General features: G+C 34.7%; 2 protein-coding genes across 2 annotated transcripts in view; both read right to left on the bottom strand.

Annotated features, from left to right (window-relative positions):
- Nucleotides 1-20,727, bottom strand: part of LOC139973992 (techylectin-5B-like) — a 116,180-nt gene that overhangs the window by 49,460 nt on the left and 45,993 nt on the right. The gene's annotated exons all lie outside the window — the stretch shown is intronic.
- Nucleotides 4,196-6,729, bottom strand: LOC139973782 (fibrinogen-like protein A). Its single transcript, XM_071980649.1, has 4 exons — nucleotides 6,681-6,729; nucleotides 5,899-6,071; nucleotides 5,273-5,537; nucleotides 4,196-4,437 (listed from the first exon to the last, which is right to left on the bottom strand). The coding sequence occupies exons 1-4, from the start codon at nucleotides 6,727-6,729 to the stop codon at nucleotides 4,196-4,198; spliced, it is 729 nt and encodes a 242-aa protein (XP_071836750.1).

Genomic DNA, 20,727 nt, shown 5'->3' with positions numbered 1-20,727 from the left:
TCAAACACCATCGAGTTCTCTGTGCTGGCTGTCCCACTGGTACAATGGTTAACCGTCGTTTAGTATTTTCCCTTATAACATAGTATTACCTTGGAAGGCTAATTAGTGTCTCTTTCCTTCACTTCCATTTTTCAAATCAAAAACTTCTACTATAGCTTCGATATGTACTTCTTTTTCTTTCGCCAACCGTTTCCCGAACTTGTTACCTTAAAGACTTCAAATCCACTACTTTGATTATTAAATTGGCTGTATTTTCAATGTCGTTGCTGTTATACCGCAATCAGAACCGTGAAGATTCTTCCAAAAGATACCGCGGTAATCGTTGGACGAGTAGTCGCCGTTGAGATTGGAGTACCCACAAGAATAAAAAGTTGTCTCATAGGCCGGATTTTTATTTGCGCAGCAGTAACAATAATAGTATCTAGAATAATAATAACAGCGTTGATAATGTGGACGACTAGAAGGACAACATTAATAATAATAACAATAATAGTAATAACAGACAGAGTACTCGTATCTAGTAACGCGGTCGCTGAATGAGTAACATTTGCTGGTAGAGCCCGTATTACTATCATCTGGATACCACCAGCCACCTCGGTGTTTTTCTGCGCAGTCGAAGGTACTCGATCCATCGTTGTCTTGATCGTGCGTACTAAATGGATGTCCTGAATTTGCTCCCATAGCATTGTTACCTGTAAGGAAAGTAGCGAATAATGAATGAAGGTATTTTCTTGTAAGATACGAAGTTTCTTTTCCTTTTATATATACTGGACATTTTTAAGTCACTTTGGGTTCGTTTGCTGTAGCTGTTGGTTATAATTGCGTTTTTTGTTTTGTTTGTTTATTAAGTTTGGGCTTACGTTATATTTTTGTGGTTTCATATACGAGTTCTCAATTATCCTAATGTAGTTTACAAAATTGAACAAAGGTGTCAAGTTTGCGATTGTTTACTGGGGCGGTTCCAATTTCTGTCAATTTGTATGTGACCTCATTTTAGAACATCGTTAATTATTACAATATGCTTCTTAATATCAGTATTGTATTTATATTATTATTTCTTTTCCTTCGACAAATAGTAATTAATAATATAGTTGTGTTTGACAGATTAGCAGAAATGTGAATGGTGCATATGTTGAAGTATTCACTTTTGGCATTTTGTAAAATATATAGTTTTAATTGTTCAATATATACTAGGTATTCAAATAAGGGGAGGGAAATAAAGTGTTTCTTAACTTTCAAACTGACGGATTACTTTCATTTGATATCGACAAACTGATAGTTTACCATATGATTAAACATTTCTAACAATAAGAAATACGGCAAGTGATGCACTTCAAGAATGTTACACATACAGTACGTCTCGACTGATCTTTTCAAAAAATGGCCGAATTATTTGATACTTTTGTTTTTATTGTTGTAATATCATTGGCCTCTCTATCAATGTAATGAACAAGTATTTCATGATCAAATGAAACTTATTTTTTTTGTTTGGAAATGATGAAGTCGTTCTTAAAGAAATTGATTTAAGTTACTGTTTAATAACATATTTCAATCACAAAGTAAGCTGAAATGCTGCAGCAATTCTTAGGTTTCCAGACTGGTTATTATTCCTTTACGTTTTAAGCTAGACAGGGTCTGGGTTAAATTGCGGGAAAGCAGATGCTACTAACTATAAAGGAGTGTGGTTGATATGATATATCATGATGTTACAACAATATATCATTTTACCAACACGTGCTAAAGTATAAAGCAACTGTACACTGAACAATGCGCACGGGACTCTAAGCTCGATGTCTAATACAGCTCTACATTAGTATTTACACTAGAATTAAACCATTGCCTGAGTATATGTGCGAGTACAAATCATGTAGTGTGATTACGACTACAGGTAATATGCTAGAATGATATAACGCAATAACTGCAAGTCTGCGTATGATTGACATTTAGCATAATACAAACCAGCATTTCCATTGTAGCCAGCCAATGTCAGTTGGTATTTGTCTCCCTCGTTACTGATTCTGAAAGATGAATAACGGCTATGATATGTTGATCCTTCCGGGTTTGTCTTTTCTACTAGAAGTTGGTAGATTTTTGGTTTGTCAATGTGTGTATTTTATCGTTGCCAATCCAATGATCTCCTGTTGGAAGTCCAAACCCGTTTTTGTATTCATTCCAGTTTCGATAAAAGCTGACGTATCTACTTGTACGTCGTTGCAAAATCTACAAAGAGAATCAATTAGTTTATAGATGGCAATTCAGTAATGTATAAAATGTCTCATTGTACTACAATAAGTAAGAGAAATTAATTGGTGAAGGTCAATAATCCAATTTGTTTTAAACTGAAAGGAAGATGGATCAATTTAATTAAATAATTGAATGATTTACTTCCAATGTTAGTGAACGAAGTCCTGTCATATGAGAAAACAAAAGTTTAACATGGGAAAGCTTTTGTTTGTCAATGGCTAAAACTTACTGTCCATCCACCACTAGACATTTCACAAAAAACTTCAAACCCGGAGCTTCCAGCAGGATAAATGGTATATTTTCCGTTATTTCTTCTACCCGCTGTGTATAGATCAGAACAATCTCTCGGTCCACTGCGGGTACATGTAACACCATCACCGTCAAACCATTCGTTACAGTGACATCTACGGATATCATTCCGCTCCTCGCAGGTTGCGTCTGCACTACAACTGTACCTCTCACTTGTGAGTACGTTATTGTTGCAAGTTATTCGTAAGGAACAGTCAGTGTTAATGTATGATTCACCTTCCTGGAAAGATAAATGTAAGACGAAATATTCCAAAGATAGTAAAACATATGTTAATTTGTTACATTTTTAGCGACTTTGATGACACACTGGATTAACACTAATAAACGGTCATGAGCGTTTTAAATATATTTGGTAACGTTCATCGTTCTGGGTGTATCATAGTTGCGTTGCCATGCTATGTTCTTTCGCTAGGTCTAAATGAATTACAGGCAAAGCATTTAAAGTACCTTACCCTCACTACACTTCTTTTGGCAGCAACGAAGCAGTTGTGGGTGCACGTCGCTCCGTCACCTTCGTAGTTTGGAGCGCAGTAACATTTACGGACACCGCTCCTCGTATCACAGGTTGCGTGATCACTACACTGGTAACTTGCCTCTACAATATGGTTGTTCGTACAAGTTGATCTTTGTGTACATCTTGAATTGATGTAAAACTCGCCTTCCTAATTTAAGATATTCAGCGGGGGAAAAACTAATATATGAATTATAACCAATTCAACATCTGCCTGACTGTTGTAGCAAAGGGTATGAACTGTAAAAAAGTTTTATGAGGTATTTGGAGCCAACTCCAATGTTCTCGACATAGTGATTCGCCATTAAAATAAAAAAAAAGTAGCTAAAACATGTTGCATTCAAAGGTTTATCTCAACTTAACACTAAGGCTACAATTCTTTCTAATCGCAAGACTTTGGGTTAAAAAGTAAATAATGACTTTTTATGTAACATTTCTGAGGGAATGCACATCCGTATGAGTAGTATTATCAATCCCTTCTAAATGTAATACATCAATCGACTGACAGATATGCCTGCACGGGCGACGGAAATGGGGTCCATGATCCATGCCTAACCGCGATGCACACGCCACTCGGTTTACTGTAAATATATTGCGATAATCGACAATTTAACTATTTGAAGGTTTGCTTCAAATAATATGGACAATTCGTGAAGAGCAAAGTATCTAAAATGTCCTGAAAAAAATGTACTGACCCTTAATACACTTCCTTTGGCAGCAACGAAGCAGTTGTGGGTGCATGTCTCTCCGTCCCCTTGGTAGTCTTCATTGCAGTAACATTTACGGACACCGCTCCTTTCATCACAAGTTGCGTGATCACTACACTGGTAACTCGCTTCTATAATATGGTTGTTCCTACAAGTTGATCTTCGTGTACAACTCGAATTGACGTAAAACTCGCCTTCCTAATTAAAGATATTCAGCAAAAAAAAATGAAATATCAATTCACAGTGAAAGGTATAAGGTTTCAACTGAGGGTGGTCAATACAAACTTCCTATCGATTGAGCTAGGTAAGGGTAGGAACCTTTAAGAAATTTAAATGCGGTCTTTGAAGCCAACTCGGATGAAGCAGGCTTTCCGGATTCACTATAAAAAGGTAGCTATCAAACAATATATGAAGAGGAAAGCATTTAAAATGCCCCGAAAAAAGCCGTACTGACCCTTAATACACCTCCTTTGTCAGCAACGAAGCAGTTGCATTGGTTCAGAGGGATACATCGCTCTTGCTGTATCAGATAATCACCGACACAAACACATTGCTCTGTTTCTGGGTGAGATGTAGCCGAGATGCAAAAGTCAGGGTCACCACAAGTCCTCTCACAGGTCTCATTGCTAAATATCTCATTAGCTGGACACCATTCAGGGATTATTCCTAGAGAACAGGAAATAATAAACTTAAAATAATATGAACCTGATAGAGAAACGAAGAATATGACATGTGGGAAAGAATAGGTTTATCATTCTGCCCTCTCATGTCATTCTTATCTGCAGGTTAAAGGAAACAAAAACACACAATCAGAAACAGTTCGAATATATACAGAACAATATAAATCAGGAAGTGGCTGTTCCTTATTCAACTTTATGTTAATATTTATTCAACATTACGAGATAATACTCCGTAATAATACTCCAACTGGTCTGAAACCATATAGTCATAGCTTACTTCTGTTTCCGAGTTTCCGCGGAGTTACTATACTACTTTTTGACAACAATGATTATTAATTACAACGTTGGTTGTTTTGATCAAACTAGGAGACGGACCTGTAAAAGTGTAAACATTCTGTTGTACACATGTTAGATATGGTTCCCTGTTCAGAACCAAGGTTAGTGTTGAGTACGAAGCAGTAATGTAGTTAGTGCGTAATCACAATTCAGCTCTAGGAGGCCATTTCGAAATCTAGTATAGATAGAAATTGATGCAATATTAATTTTTCAACAGATCATTTATATCATATCATGTTGTAACCGCTACTATATGTAGTTTAGCACCGTTGTACTCGCTGGCATACTCTATGTAAACTCTTACTATATGTATTGTGGCGTTTATTCAAGCTAAGAAAAATGTTTGACATGTCAATTTTACTTCCAAAAGATCAATTGGTTCTCAGAATAAACCTTTCAGTTTATGCACGTTTACTTTCGACATTTAATAAACAAATACGAGTTATTTTGGCTTTATGTTTAATAAGAATGTAAAAGACACTTACCATCTGATATTTTGAATGTACCTAAACTAGATATATGATAATCCCCCCATTCATCTGAGATACGAAACTCGTCGTATGTTACATAGTAAGTATCTCCAGCAACGTTCTCAAAATCCATTCGCAGTTGGTACCGCTTTTGATTTGTTAAGAATGCAAGTTTCTCATTTCCAATCCAAAACTCACTCCCTAGAAAGCCAAAGCCATTTCTGAAATCTTTCCAACTTCTATTGAAATTGACGGAATCTGATCTTCGGCGCTGTAATAGCTATGACGAATACCAAAGAAGTTAAGCGTTAACTAGGACGTTATTACAAATTAATTATTCGTTCCCTACCGCAAGGGATATGTTGCTAACATTTGTAACAGAAATTAGAACTTATAAATATATATAACTTCAAATTGTAATGTAGGCTAAAAGGATTACAGTTTTCTTGGAAGATGAACTACACTGGACTTAATTTCAAAATGTATAAAAATAATTGATTCAAATTTTGCTTCAATAAAAAGATTCAATTTGATTTTTTTTTTTTACATCACTTTGTATTGCTGTAAGCAAAATTGAAGTAAATTTGTTTAAAACTAGTTAAAGTTGAACATGGGACATCAAGTAATGAAGTATGGCATACCGTCCATCCACCAGTATCAAGACCATTATCACAGTACGCCTCAAACGGTTCCGGATAGCCATCTGGTTTAATAGCGTACACTCCAGATGAATTATGGGTAGGGGAACAGGCAGTCGATACTTCTCTGCAATCTCTCGAATACGCAGGTTGTTGAAAAACAAAGTATGTAAAACCTGAATGGAAAGTAATACAATGTTAACATTTTATTGCGATTGCAAAATCATTAGTTAACGAAAATAGCATTCTGAGCCAATTGTTATAAACATGGCTTTGTTTCTATGAGAGTTATGGTAATAGATTATTCTTTATGCCAATTATTACTCAACTACCGTAGAGAGAAAGATATCGCGACTAATATGAAATAAGGTAACCGTGATTGGATTCTCATATGTAACTGTTTTGAAAATAATTACGTTAACATAAAATTCAAAGACCATTTAAATCAAATGTTTTCGTAGTTATCAATCGTATCCATATCAAATCAAAAGACTAATGAAAACAGTCAAATTTCATTTAACGTACATGAAAAACTATCGATGTAGCACATTGGACATGAAAAGATCGACAAGACACGACTCAGAGAAACAATCTCATAAAAGTTGTTTGGAAATGTCGACAAGATCGAAAAACAACACATCTAGAGCGACCACTTAGGAACCAACATTTCCAGCCATTAAAGTTGGTCAACTGAGGTGTTTACATTTGTAATACATAAGTGATATAGCTTACTGAGGTTACTTTTTATCAAAAGTTAAATCATATAGCATAACAACTACACCTACCTGAAGATCTTCTGTCGGCACCAACGAATTCCTGTGTAATAACATACATTTAGTGAATGCATTACAAGACATAAAGAGTGATGTAGTCAACACTAAGCAGGATCAGATTAAATCTAATGTCAATGTCTAATGAAAACAGTTCGAGGAAAAGAAAGAACATTTCGCAAACTGGTCCAAAATATGTTAGCTTAAAACAAATTTAGTCGATTTGAACTTTGGTAAATTCTCCGTATCACCACTTTTAATGATGTTTTTTTTTGTCTACATTCCATATCGAATTGACAAGTCAATGATCACTTACAGAGTACAACTTTCTTCCAGGAAACATTAGATTATCGGCATTTTTCCGGTTTTACAGCTACTCTGGCACATGATACGTAAGTACAAGTAAAGAACAAAGGCAATAGCTGGCTGCTTCCTTAAACAGCTTTGTTGCTTAATCCAGACAGATGTTCTTTGTTCAAGTTATTTTTTGACATAAGAACATTTCAGAAATATGTTGTAACGCATTTGTGTTTATCAGTCATTAATAACACGTAAGGATCTGTAACATCGTCCCAGCTAGTATTGTTGGACTAAGATTACCGTGTCTTGATACTTACTGTGCACAATTAAACTCTGAGATTTGAAAGGTGTCATTTTACTAGTAAGGTAAGTTCATAGCCATAGATATTTATACCTTACTAATTAAATAAATGCAGTAGTGCGGCAGAAGCTCAGCTAAGATTCTCTTTAATAACTTTGTTGCTAGTGTTGTGCCGATATCGACAATATCGGTTTTGGCCGATATCCTATATTTCAATCCCATATCGGCCGGATACCGAAACCGATAGTTTTAAACATCCAGAATGAAGGTTAAATTGCACTTAAATCATCCGTTAGTATATAGAGTATCAAACATATCATCGGCTGATGATCGTATTTACAACTCAAACTCAGTAACAACTTGTTTAACTCTTGGAAAAAAGGCATACTCTATAACATGAGTCCTGTCATAAATAAACGATCATATTCCCCACCAAGTTGATATGCATGAACATGTGTGCTAGCATTTTTTTGTGTGGAAAAACACAAGCCTATCCTTCCTGTTTCTTTTGTTGAACTATTCGTTACTCTGTTTGACCAACTACATTCAAAACTTAGGCTGCAAGTCTTATGCAAACTGCCTTCAAATGAAGCCACGAATTTATAAGCAAAAATGACATCGTGTGATGAATAAGCCAATTTAATGTAGAAAAGACATAGCATATCCCGGCTAAGAACTTTAACTACTCCTTGCGTTTAACAGAACGAAAGCGATGTTCTTCGGTTTTCTAATCTCCGTAGACAATTATGTCATTCCATTAGCCGGCTATACTAACAACTAAGCCTAGCCAAAATTATCAAGTGCTTCGTGTGTGAAATATTTCGTAAACCAATCGGCAACAAATTGTGATACGCAAACTTGATTTTCAAAATACGATCTTTTCACCAGTCATTGATGTTTTAACAAACTGCATCCATGATACTCTTGCAGTTTTTTATAACTTTTATAACGTGTTATAACTTTTAATCTCAGCGGGGGACTGATAGGCTACTATTGTAGTTATACGTATAGTCACATAAGTTAAGTTACTATTCTGAATATGCAATTGCATATTACAGCGGCCAGACTGGTGAACATGTTGCCATGATGTAGAAAATATATTAGCGTATTCTGACTAAGAACTTTTACTTCCAATTGTGTATAACGGAGCCACCGGCAACAAATTGTAATACGCAAATGTAATTCTCACATATATTAAAATAAGTTACTTAAGTTTGACCGCCGTGCCTTGTAAGTAGGTCCGACTATGCAGTGTTTACAAGTTTGATTGTTCAAAGAGTTATTGTATTCTTGCCAAGAATATTTGCAAGGGCAAATATTTGTCATCGGGTAAGTTCAGTTTGAATTATGATGATGTGTTCAATTGTATAATACAGCGGACAGACTGGTGAAAGTTACTTTAATCCGCGACAACCGGTATGTACGTATCGGTAAGTGGCCTTTATGGTTTGTTTACAGATCGATATATCGTTAGATCGTTAAATATCTTTCAGAACATGCGCCATGTATATATAACCAGCTGATTGGCACAGTGACTACTGGGTATTAATAGAAATGGAAACTGAGGAGCTTTATTCATGCGATATTATAACGAAAACTTAAGAAAAAAGTATTCTTCCACGAAACCTGCTAAATGTTGTGGATATCACTTTTGAATCGTGCTGACCCAAAATTGCACACATTCAATAATAGAAGGACCTGCAACTTGTTTACAATCGACGTACCACAGAGAAAAAAATAAAGAGCAGAAATTGAAATCGGCCCCAACAATATAGGTCATTCTCGCATGTATTACACACACACAAACCGTGGAAAAGTTCAAATTGCAAATCTGTCAAGTAGTCCTTTTACAGAGAATGACATCGAACTAGATTGGAAGTCTGATTAAAAAGTAAATGTTTGACTTGATCAAGTCCCCACAGGTGGAATTAGATCCCAAAATGACAGGGAAATTAAGATGGATGATATTTTGCCACTCACATTACAACGCATATTGGTCATAAACAGTGGCGGAGATTTCTTGTCAGAAGTGGGGGGGTTGCAGGCCATTGATGAAATAAAAAGTCATAACTGCTGGCTCAGTATCTAAGTGTAGCGCCACCATAAGTTGGCGCGAAGTGCACAAGAATTTTTTGGCAAATATTGCCTCCCAGATTGCAGTAAATGGCACTGTCCAGGCCTTGAAAAGCTGCATTTAACCAGTGGCGTATGCAGGATTTTCTAACCGGGGGGGGGGGCGTATTACTATCTAAGCGGAGCGCCACCATTGGTTGGCGCGCCGCGTACAAGCAAATTTCTGGTTTTGGTACCCCCCAGATCACCGGAAATGGCACTTCTCTGGCTTGAAACTGACCAACCATATGTACACTTTTGCCTGAGAACCAAGTTTTTTCCAAATACTTTTTTTCTCATCTATAACCTTTTGAAGATTGTCACCAGTCACACATCATGTTCGACTTCATCACATATCCTGTGGATCATTGCTTTTGTAGGTGCATCGCGGCCCACAATATCCGTCAGCCCCACTGTTCAGAATTTGAAAATTCACATTTCTCGTGAATAAATTCACTTCAAAACATACCCATAATGTTGCACAAAATATCATCTATGGACAACCGATATAGAAAAACCTCCTTCAAACCCTAACAGACGGGTCAAAATTGCACGAGTATGAAGTATGATGAAGACTGTTGGTTAGGGAATTTTCGAAAATTCAGAAGGCCGCTAAAAAAATTCATTGAAGGAAATAAAAATAAACCAGATATTTCCGAAACCGAACACTACACACATCGACAGTTTTGAGCATGGGCGCAGATCAGTCTTGGATAATGGCGGGGACGCGTGTCTGTTCTATGACACTATCTAACCGGAGCGCGACCATGGGTTCGCGCGTAGCGTACGATTTTTTGGGGCAAATATACCTCCCAGATCGCCGGAAATAACACTTCCCAGACCTAATGCAGTGCTCCTAAACCTCCTTAAGTTTTAGATTTCATGGCTTAGAAATTTAGTTTGGAGAAAAACATGGGCGTGTGCAGAAAGAAAATCAGGGGACAAATAATCCGAGTAGACTTTTGTATATACAATGGGTCTGGGGTCCTCTCCCAGAAAACAAATAGAGACTGCCGCAAATGCGATTTCCGTCCTATATTTAACAACTGTGGATAAAATACAATAAAATGAGAACTGCTGCATGTCATTTCCACAATGCTGGATCAAACTGCGCCAAAGTTCAATACAGGGGAACTTCAAATGCAGCTATTGGTCAAGACAAATTGGTGGGGACACAGTATATCATGTCCTCACTACTGAAAAAGTTGGTGGGGACGCGTCCCGCTGTCCTCACCAGGATCTGCGCCCATGGTTTGGAGGCTGTTTATCGTGGAACGCCATTTTCATGCTCACTGATATGATGTGATATCTGCTGTTTGCTTTACAAATTCGAATAATTTTGTCACTGTTCTTCTTTCTCTTCCCGTTTTCTTGCCGTATTTTCTACTCCATCCTTTTCTCTCTTTCTTCTTTTTCCTTTTCCTTCCTTCACCTCGTTGAAGTTGGCAAGTGTATACAGTTCCAAATCTATTCAACAGCAACAAAACGTTATTTTGTGTATGTCTGTTGTGGGGGGAAGTTAGCGCTATGAGCTACAAGTTCCAATGCGCAAGATGGGGGAAAGGGGCTAGAAATAATGTGTGGGTCAATTCTAACTCGGTTTTCGGTCGTTAATTGTTGATGTAGCCTACCAGGTAAAAGGTTGAAATGACTTTAACAATTTCAAATTTAATAATTTGATTTATTATGCCATTTGTAGCACATAACATAGGCTATAACAGACCATTACTGGCAAAAACTAGGGGGGGGGGGAATTGTGTGGGCCAACCCCCCCTCTTCAAAAAGTGGGGGGGTTAAAACCCCCCAACCCCCCTGTTTCTCCGCCACTGGTCATAAATACCAAACGTTGTAAAATAAATTCCATGATCATTGCATAATGACTGTTGCCCACATTTCATACTAACTGAAAAATCTACAGAAGCCCCTGTTTTCTGGATCCTCACATGACGACAAAAAATATTCTTCCTGAACAACTTTGGTTGAGCACCATTCACACGATATATGCAATATGGTAAAAGTACGTTATTGCACATAAAAGACAACTTTAACGAGTTTTTGGGAATATAGCCAACAATTTATGTTATCGTAATGTTATTCAGAAAAATGAACGAACTACACTGTGTGAGAAGTTACTGTTCTATCTGTATACAACATTGTGTTTATTATCACTGTAAGTTGAGTGACACAAGTCGTGTTTTTCTTGTATACATTACTCGTTTGAACCATAGCCACAAAATATCAAATGGAGGAATTTAATTAGATATCTTTCAACAAATCAGTAAACCGAAAGTTTTTCAAGCGAATTATTACCATACATGGAGTAGAGTTATGACAATGCTTTCTAGTTTTTGCAACGTGTTAGAAAAGAGGCATTTAAATACAGTGTAATAGATTTGATGTTGTTTAATTTATAAAAGTCTATCATATACGGGTTTTCTTAATTATAAGGAGTGTTTTCTTTTGTATACTGAAATATTTCACATGTTAATTTAAAACGAAACACGAAACGTTTAGGTTTGTACTACACCGACCAGCCACATGTTAACATGAAAGGAAAGTGCAAGTCGGGTTGAAGGGAGGGAGAGATGGAGAACAGCGAAGAGGGAGAGTGTGGGTGGGGATCGGTGACTACTCCCATCGTATACATGTTATAGAGATAGAGTATATTTTCAGTGGGAAATCTGGGCATTAACTATGAGCGACGACCTACATGAGAACATCTTCACATTAGTTTTACATTTAATACCTGTATTCAAATTGAAACTTTTAAGCGTTACCTAGTTTGCCAAAACCAAGTATGTTTACATGATCGTCACGACTTTATGGAGTATCATATGTAAAAATCAAAGTAAACTACGGTATTTGTTAAAAGAGAATTTATAAATAAATTAGAGAAAAACCGTCTTTCTCGAAGTAGTTTATTTCCAAATTTTATGTATAACCTAGTAACTATTTTTCATATATTTTCATACATATATATATATATATATATATATTCATATATATATATATATATATATATATATCTGTTATATATATATATATATATATATATATATGTATATATGTATATATATATATATATATATATATATATATATATATATATATATATATATACATAAAATATTTAATTTCTTTACACAATGACCTAGCCTGTAATAATCCAAAGTTTGACAAAAACATTACATTGGATTGTCATTTAAATGTTGGTGAATTAGATTATGTCAAAAGTAGGATTTCAATACAAATTTAACATATGTTTTGGTGTAAAGTGTTCTTGCTCCAATTATGTTGTATTATTTATACTCTGTTGTTGTTGTTTTTTTGGGGGGGGGCTTTATAAATTTATCCTTATTTGAAGTAAAAAAATGACAAAACAATAAACCATGCATTAAGGTATTCATAATCAACATAACATTGAAATGAAAATGGAAAAGTATAACTATATAAGGCAAGCAGCCAGAATGAGCATCATGTTATCGTTGTGTTAGAAATGTTCTCTGCATATGCACTGAGTTATTCTGCTAGTTATATGACCTTTATTTTCATTTTTATTTTAATGATAGAATGAAATTGTGAATTTGCCTGTCGCATTTTTTCCAAAATATGGCCTATATTACAAACTACAATGTAACAAACTGATTTAATACATGAAAACATACAATTTTCAGTGAAATTGATTTATTTGAAGAGGCATTTATATGGTTTTGAAAGGTTTGGTGGTGTGACTAGTTGTCTGGACTCAAAAACTAAGGAAACATTTTGCTACAAATATATTTTGAGTATAATTTTATGCAAATAACTATTATTTTCCTTCAGACTTCACATTGCTCTGTTTAGAGATTAGTATTGCAACTCAAAGAATTAAACGAGAAAATCGAAACTAATAACAAAACTGATAATTATTTTACATTATTCAAATGACTCAAAGAGGTAATTCAGATGTTACCAAAATGGCAATTTATAAGGTCTTATCAAACAAACGTAAACGTATAAGTAACGTCTATGGTATTGGAAAGCGACTTCCAATCTGTTTAATCTTCTAGGTTATACAATTAAAGATCATGTTCGTAAAAAACAGTATTATTTTTTATACAATGCTCTTAAAAGACTATTAATAGTTATTATCATCAACAAATCACTACTGCTTACTAGACTTCCACGTTTCTGCACATTTCATTATACTAGCGCGACACGTCAATTCGAGATACACAGTTAATCAAGTCTCACACATACGACATTTAATTCTTTTTAGGTGTTTCATTTTAACTTACGAGAACTGAAACAGTATTTCAAAACGTGCAATGTTCATGAAAGTGAGTTAAACAAAAATGCATTTTATCGTTTCTTGCATTAATAAATTGATAGTAATATGAGCATATTTAGAGATGTGCACATTGTTTGTACTTTTTATTTTTAGGTAGCGATATATCAAAATATCTCAGTTAAGTTTTCCATTCACTACCAAAATCTAATTTCCTTTCTTTGAAGTTTCCCGTTATCTTGGTATTGTAAGGGGACATTAAGTCTGGGTGTAAGGGAGTTACCTCTGGTCAAGTGATACTACTTTTCGTTTTGACATTTTTCATTGAGGAAATAATTGTGATCTCGACTTGTGAAATCAATCTTATTGAACTGTCAATTAGAAAGTCATTCAATAGGAGACGTTCTTAACAACTTTATCATTTTAAAATGTCTTACATTTCCTCTGCTCTTATATCCATCATATTTAAAAATTGCGGTTAAAACAATTATTGTTATCAAGTTAACAAAGTTGAGTATCGTGATTATAATTACTATAAATTTCGAACAATATATATAACTGAAGGAAGAATAAAATGACAAGAAAACACAGAAAGAGAGAACAAATGTATGCTAGCCACTAATATCGCAGGAGTCATTTCTAACGATCGCGTACCATTCCTTGTGGAAGCAATATAAAGAAACAACGTAGTGTCTGAACACAGCCGTAGCGCTAACAAAAAATGGAATTGTTATTATTCTGGTTGTGTTAAAGTAGTTGTTTTTTTGATAATCCGTTCTGCAATAAATCCGTTTAATCTAAGTTGACTATTTTCAGCATTAATCTCGTATATGTCATTTTATAATTTCCTTAAATTAGTTTTAAATTAAATTGACGTGTATATCAGTTAGTTTTAATTAAACTTATTGTTATTCAACCTTGTTTCCTTGAAAATGTGCATGTCCAAAAGTAGTGATCTTTTTGTTATGTTTTTCAAATGCATATCAAAATATCTTTTTGTCTTGTTGCAGATTGTTTTTCAAACATTGCTACTTAAATAACGATATCTTTTAAAGTGATATCGATGAGCATCTGGAGGAAGTAAAAATTTAGGTGTTCCCTTAGAAAATGTAAAGCTGCAAATTTCGCGTTTGGATGATAGTTTACAGAAATATTTTCAAACTTAAAACTAAGCATTGCTTCAAATTTGATTCAATTGATCACCTACACCCTTTGAAGTTATAGTTTTATAGTTTTGCTCACAGTAGTTACCCAACTGTTGAATATTTGTATTTGAAGTTAATTTAAGCATTTTTTGTGATTGAATTATGACATATTTGGTGTTAGATTTGTCAACGCAGATATAGCTTTAATGTATTCATAATGATAACTTGGACGAAGACAAGCAATAACGACTCTGTTTGGAAATCATATCCAAACAACAGAGCTGACAAAAGGAAGTTGTCTTTATACAGACGAGAATCAAGTGATTCGTTTATATTTAATAACAAAAAGGAAAATATAAGCAAAGCATAATAAATAAATCAAGACAAACAACATTAGAAACACATAACCATACAAAAAACACCGACTATGGTTTGTATCGATAGGGAATCCCATGTCTGGATGTTTAACAAGAAGAAACATTTTCACTTATGAATCTAGAAAATATTATAGCTTTTAGTTATCACTGGAATTATTGAATTTCAAAGTGTCAGTTATTGTACTTGTAAACATTGTGAAATTTGAATTTGTAAATTGATTAAAGTACTTGCTAATTAAGTACAATAATCGATAAGATGAAATGAAGGAGTTTTTGAACGTGTTGATATGTACCCCAGAAAGGTGGGCTTGGCTATTGGAAGGGTAACCTTGTGCACTGATGTGCTGTAAAGGATATGTGGAGAGCGATATACTCATAGTTTAAAAAGAGAATGATATTTTCTTGTCATATCACGAAACGTTGTTGACTTTGATAAAATTGGTGTTTAACGTAATTCGCTTAAGATGTATGAAATAGCTATTCTTCTAAGTATTTTACATGTAAGCAAAAATTAGAGAATACTTTATTTAGGCATAGAAAACCAATTTGATCTAATTTAGTATTTTCCAGTATGCGTGGTTCAATTAAAGACGTTTTGTTATGTGTCGAAACACTGTCGTTCTTTCGCAAGGTTAAAAATTCTAAGTATTTTAAATTGAAGGCCTTTCTTACTGAATTTCATCAGGTATTTTTATCGATGTTTTCCTATTTAATGGAAAAAGCTTTTACTTCAGTTTGTCACATCATTTAATATAAACAGAGTTATCTCAGCAACACAACTTGTTATTTTCGAAACAGTCAGGAAATATTCAGTGGTAAAATATTAAAAATATTGAATAATAGAAAGACTTACCATTTCTGTTCCAAACGAGTTCCAAATCGTCAAAACAGTCAAACAAACTTTGAAAAGCATTACCATGATTTCTGATCTGTAGAAATGTCACGCGAAAATATTATGGATGAAGTGCAAGATGACAAATGTCATAGAGTCTCTCTATAGGTGATCAACTCCCTACTGAAATGACCTTAGTAGTTGTATGGATGTCCATTAAAGCCATCATTTTATTTGAAATATGGTTTTGATTGTAAGTACAGCTCATACTAGAAAATGCTGTATATTGGCCTTTGTGTTTATAAGGCTAGTGGTCATGCGCAATCTAATTTAATATTATTTGTAGCTATTTGCATCTTGAACATTCACTCAATATATAGTAGAGTAAGCTTCATTTGCATAATGTTGAATTGTCCTTGTTCCCATCAGTGAAGCATAAAACCGGTTGTATATTGAATATCGTGTCTCTGGTTCCAAGGACATCAATGATATTGCAATTCAATGTCTTTTAATGTATTTGGTTTTTAAAACGAGTATCAATTACGAAGCTACGTTTTAATTTTATTACATTCAGTGTAGTTTATGATCAAGGTTTTTGTAATTGTGCGTAGTTGTGACGTCAATTCTACCAAACCGATGAAAAGAGTAGGAATGCTGATATACTTGTCCTGGTTAGGCTGGTACTATCCATATTTTTAAGAACCCTATTATATTGTTAGTTCAGTTACAACGCTTTTGGTATGGAGGCAAATTATCGAAGGACAGGAAGTGATACTACTAATCAGCAATAAACAACATGCAGACAATACATACAACATGCATACATGTACAGCAATATATAACATGCAACATAGAAACATATATATATATATATATATATATAACATGCATGAACTAGTATAATGGATCTATACCGTGTTATATACTGCATTGTCTATTCTACACTATCAATATGTATGTATATATATCTAAAAAACACAGTTTGGAACATTCGAAGTTTGTCAATGGTTGGTGCTATATGAACAAAACTTCCTTGTTTAATGATTCCTACGTCATACCCTGTTTGCGGAATCGAGTATCCTCACATGTGATTGATGTCAGCTATTTTGCTGGGCTTTGACTGAATTGTTATTATCTGTAACAATCACATCCATACTGACTGTAAATATTAAGATATTGAATCTAAGGAGCTTGTTTTGACATTTTAAAAGGTACGTTGATATCAGATAACAAACCTCTCTTTTAATTGAAATAACTTCTGTTAACCAGATTATTTTAATTTGTGGCAAGGAAGGCCAAAGGGGCTATAAAACAAGTCAAGAATGCAGAAGAGAGACGGGTGGCCATTAGAAGGCTAGACGTGAGACCTAATTTGTTCCACGGTAGCAAACCAAACGTAAAAGTGTTCTCAAAATCATTCTAGCTCAGCTGAATTATTTCAGATGAGCTATGGCGATTGCGCATGCTGCGAAATTTCTGTCACTTTTTTTCCACCTTGCTTGAATGACTGCCATATTGTCATTTTGCATTCGATTTGACTGACCGTTTGTCAGAGATTTGTGTGACTTCAGCTTCTTGATATGCAATCATATTTGTTAGGTCATTTGAGTTCACAAGAGATACTTTTCTGATCCTCCAAGAAGTGTCGTTCAAATATGCTGAAATGTTATGGAAGTAATGTTTGAATAATGGCGAACCAAACTTGTTTGGAAGAAATGTTTGTGTCGTCATCTATGGGCCCAACACCGGGCCTTGTTTTACAACTATTTACTATACATGACCAGCATGCACTTCATGTGTTTAGCAAAATGTCTTCAAACTTAATTTTACCGTCATTTTGCGAAATAATTTCATCCATGGGAGACTTGACCATGTCAAATATTACTTGTTATTCAGACTTCCAATCTAATTCGATGTCATTCTCTGTAAAAGGACTAATTGACAGATTTGCAATTTGAACTTGTTCACAGTTTGTGTGTGTAATACATGCAGGCTTCCTATCTAGTTTGATGTTCTACTCTGTACAAGGACTACTTGGCAGTTGTTGGAGTTGATTTTTTCGTCATTCTTTCTATGTAGATGTACAATAGTAAGAAGTTGTGCTCCATCTTTTTTTTTTGCACTGACCTTATGAATATTAATGAGTTAATAGGGTCAAACATAAAAATCTTTACATTGCTATAACTCCGAAACCGTGAGTCGGACTGTAGACAAACTTGTGGGGTGTTGTTATTGGTTAATAACTAGCACATGTAGGCCAAGATTTATATTTCCACATATGATGCATTTTGGGACACATTTCTTAGCCCGAATTAGTGGGCCCCAATATATTTGGGACCATTTAGGCCCACCTTTTCTTTACATTGCAATAACTCCGCAACCGTAAGTCAAACCTAGACTACAGTTGTTGGTTAATAGCTCGTACATTTAGGCCATCTTGGCTTGAACAAATCCGGACCCGTTTTTAGACCGGTGGCCCAAATTTGATTTCTACGTTAAAAGCATGTTGAGGCATAATTTTTGGGCCTGGATACTTTTAAGACCACTTTGGCTCACATTTTGGAGAGTGCAATTTTTTTGAGGAAACTATATTTTGAGCCACATTGAGCCAATTATTTTTGTAACCTCTTTTTTTTAGATAGGCGCAAAATATTATCGGGTCCCTATTTTTTGGGAGATGCCAAATTTTAAATTTGCATCAACTCCACAACCTTAAATCAGACTGTATCCAAACTTTGAATGTAGTTGTGTTAGTTGATTACTGGTATATGTAGGAATAAATATTTGCTACTGAATGTTGACGTACAACAATTTAATATTTTACTTACTTGTAATTATTTAGATACAAAAGCGCCTGTTTGGGCTATTCTTCAACAATCGCTCCATATGGTGTGTATCGTAGTAATCCACGCAAAAAGAAGAATTTGAGTGATATTAATATTTCAATAGCCATTCCGGCTTTCAAGATATTCCATGTTAATGTGTATAACACTTTACCATAGCCATTTTCAATACCTCTTATCCCTCACGCATCATCGCACGAAAGAAAATTTATAACAACGTAAACAACGTTCCGACAATGTTAACTAATTGATTGAAAATGATTGAAATATATATGACAGATATTGCCAAAATATAGGTGGAAAAATGTCTTTGGATAATCCTTTATCAATTCCACAAATAAATATTTCATAGAGTATATGATGTGAAGGTTCTTCTCCGATCCATATACCCTCAGGAATCGATCAGAGGGGGCTCTTCAAATTGTGTTTTGTTTTTTAACTTTAACAGAACCATTTCCAATATCCCATATTCCTAATGTATCCCAATCCAACACATCACTGTACAATTTTATTATATAAACAAAGGTGGCGTATACAACACTTGAAATCAAAACATCTTTATTCACATATATGTGATTGGTAATTGTCAAATATCCATAAATATTTATTTGTATATCCTATTTTCGGTGAAAATCGATATGTCCGATTACAGGAATTGCTAGCAGTATGGGACGCCGTATAATGTGTTACCAAATTGCTACCAGTACTTCAAAGTGATTTTTGTTGTGTTAGAGGGTGCGTCATAACACAAACATAAGCAGGTAGAAATATTCTAAACGTCTTTGGAATGGTATTTATTTGTATTGATCGAGAAGTTTTTCAGCAACAATAATGGTAAGGACTTTCATTGGCTACTTTGTACAAAAACCTAGACGGAATGGGAGAAAATCATGAAGATCACGAGAGAAATTTAATAATATTCCGACAATGAGTTATAATTGGCGAATTAACTTAAATAATGATAGAAATGTGTTTGAATGAACGCTTAGCATTAATAATAAGTATGAGGTATCGCTCTACTCCAACATGTCGTTAACAGCGCCTTCTTACTTGTTGTAGTATTACAATTAGAGATAATAAAGACATATGTTTGTACAATTTTGACCAAATCATCATGTACTATACACCCATCGATACCATGCAGTGTAACTCACGGCATATGCGAGTAAAACCATTTGGTTGTTTCTAACTACCAGTAAACATTTTAGCCCAGTGTCAAACATTTTGTCAGACACAGTAAAATGTAATGTGATCTCTTTTATTAGGCTTATATAATACTTCACTCTCATCCTCTCTCACCACGTTCCGAATACAATCATGTAATCACAACATAGGTGATATACCTATACTAGGTTATATGGGGAAGGGGTATGCAAATGAGTGAACACAGGAAGTATGGACTCCGATTTCTTGGCACAGATAATAACGTCTGACAATTTGCCTTTGTATCATTGCAGTAAAGAGTCCACCCACGATTCGTCATCATTCAAGATGTATTTCCTTAAGATGTCATCATATCGAACACGTGGAACAGTGCTACGTGGCTCAATCACGTGATATCATACGTCCATCAGATTCCATTAAGTATCGTGAGTTGCCAGCCACGTTGTATATCATATAGCAGCTTGTACATACCAGCAAGAAAAATTAAAGGCATTACCTGTAAATGATTGTGTAACGTTAAAGCAGTCAAGGTACTTCGAATCATAATAAATATTATGGTGTCCATCAATTTGCGTATGAAATGGGTAGTTCCTGGTTATGATCATTTAAAGTGAATTACATCATTTCAACAGTTGACAGCATGAGTGAGATTGTAACAAAAAATATAATAATATGTATAAAAACCCACCGATGCTTATAAGTAGCACAGAAAGTACTGGTG

The sequence above is a fragment of the Apostichopus japonicus genome, chromosome 9 (assembly GCF_037975245.1).
Source record: "Apostichopus japonicus isolate 1M-3 chromosome 9, ASM3797524v1, whole genome shotgun sequence".
NCBI classification, from domain to species: domain Eukaryota; kingdom Metazoa; phylum Echinodermata; class Holothuroidea; order Aspidochirotida; family Stichopodidae; genus Apostichopus; species Apostichopus japonicus.
This window is presented reverse-complemented; position numbering and strand designations above follow the sequence as displayed.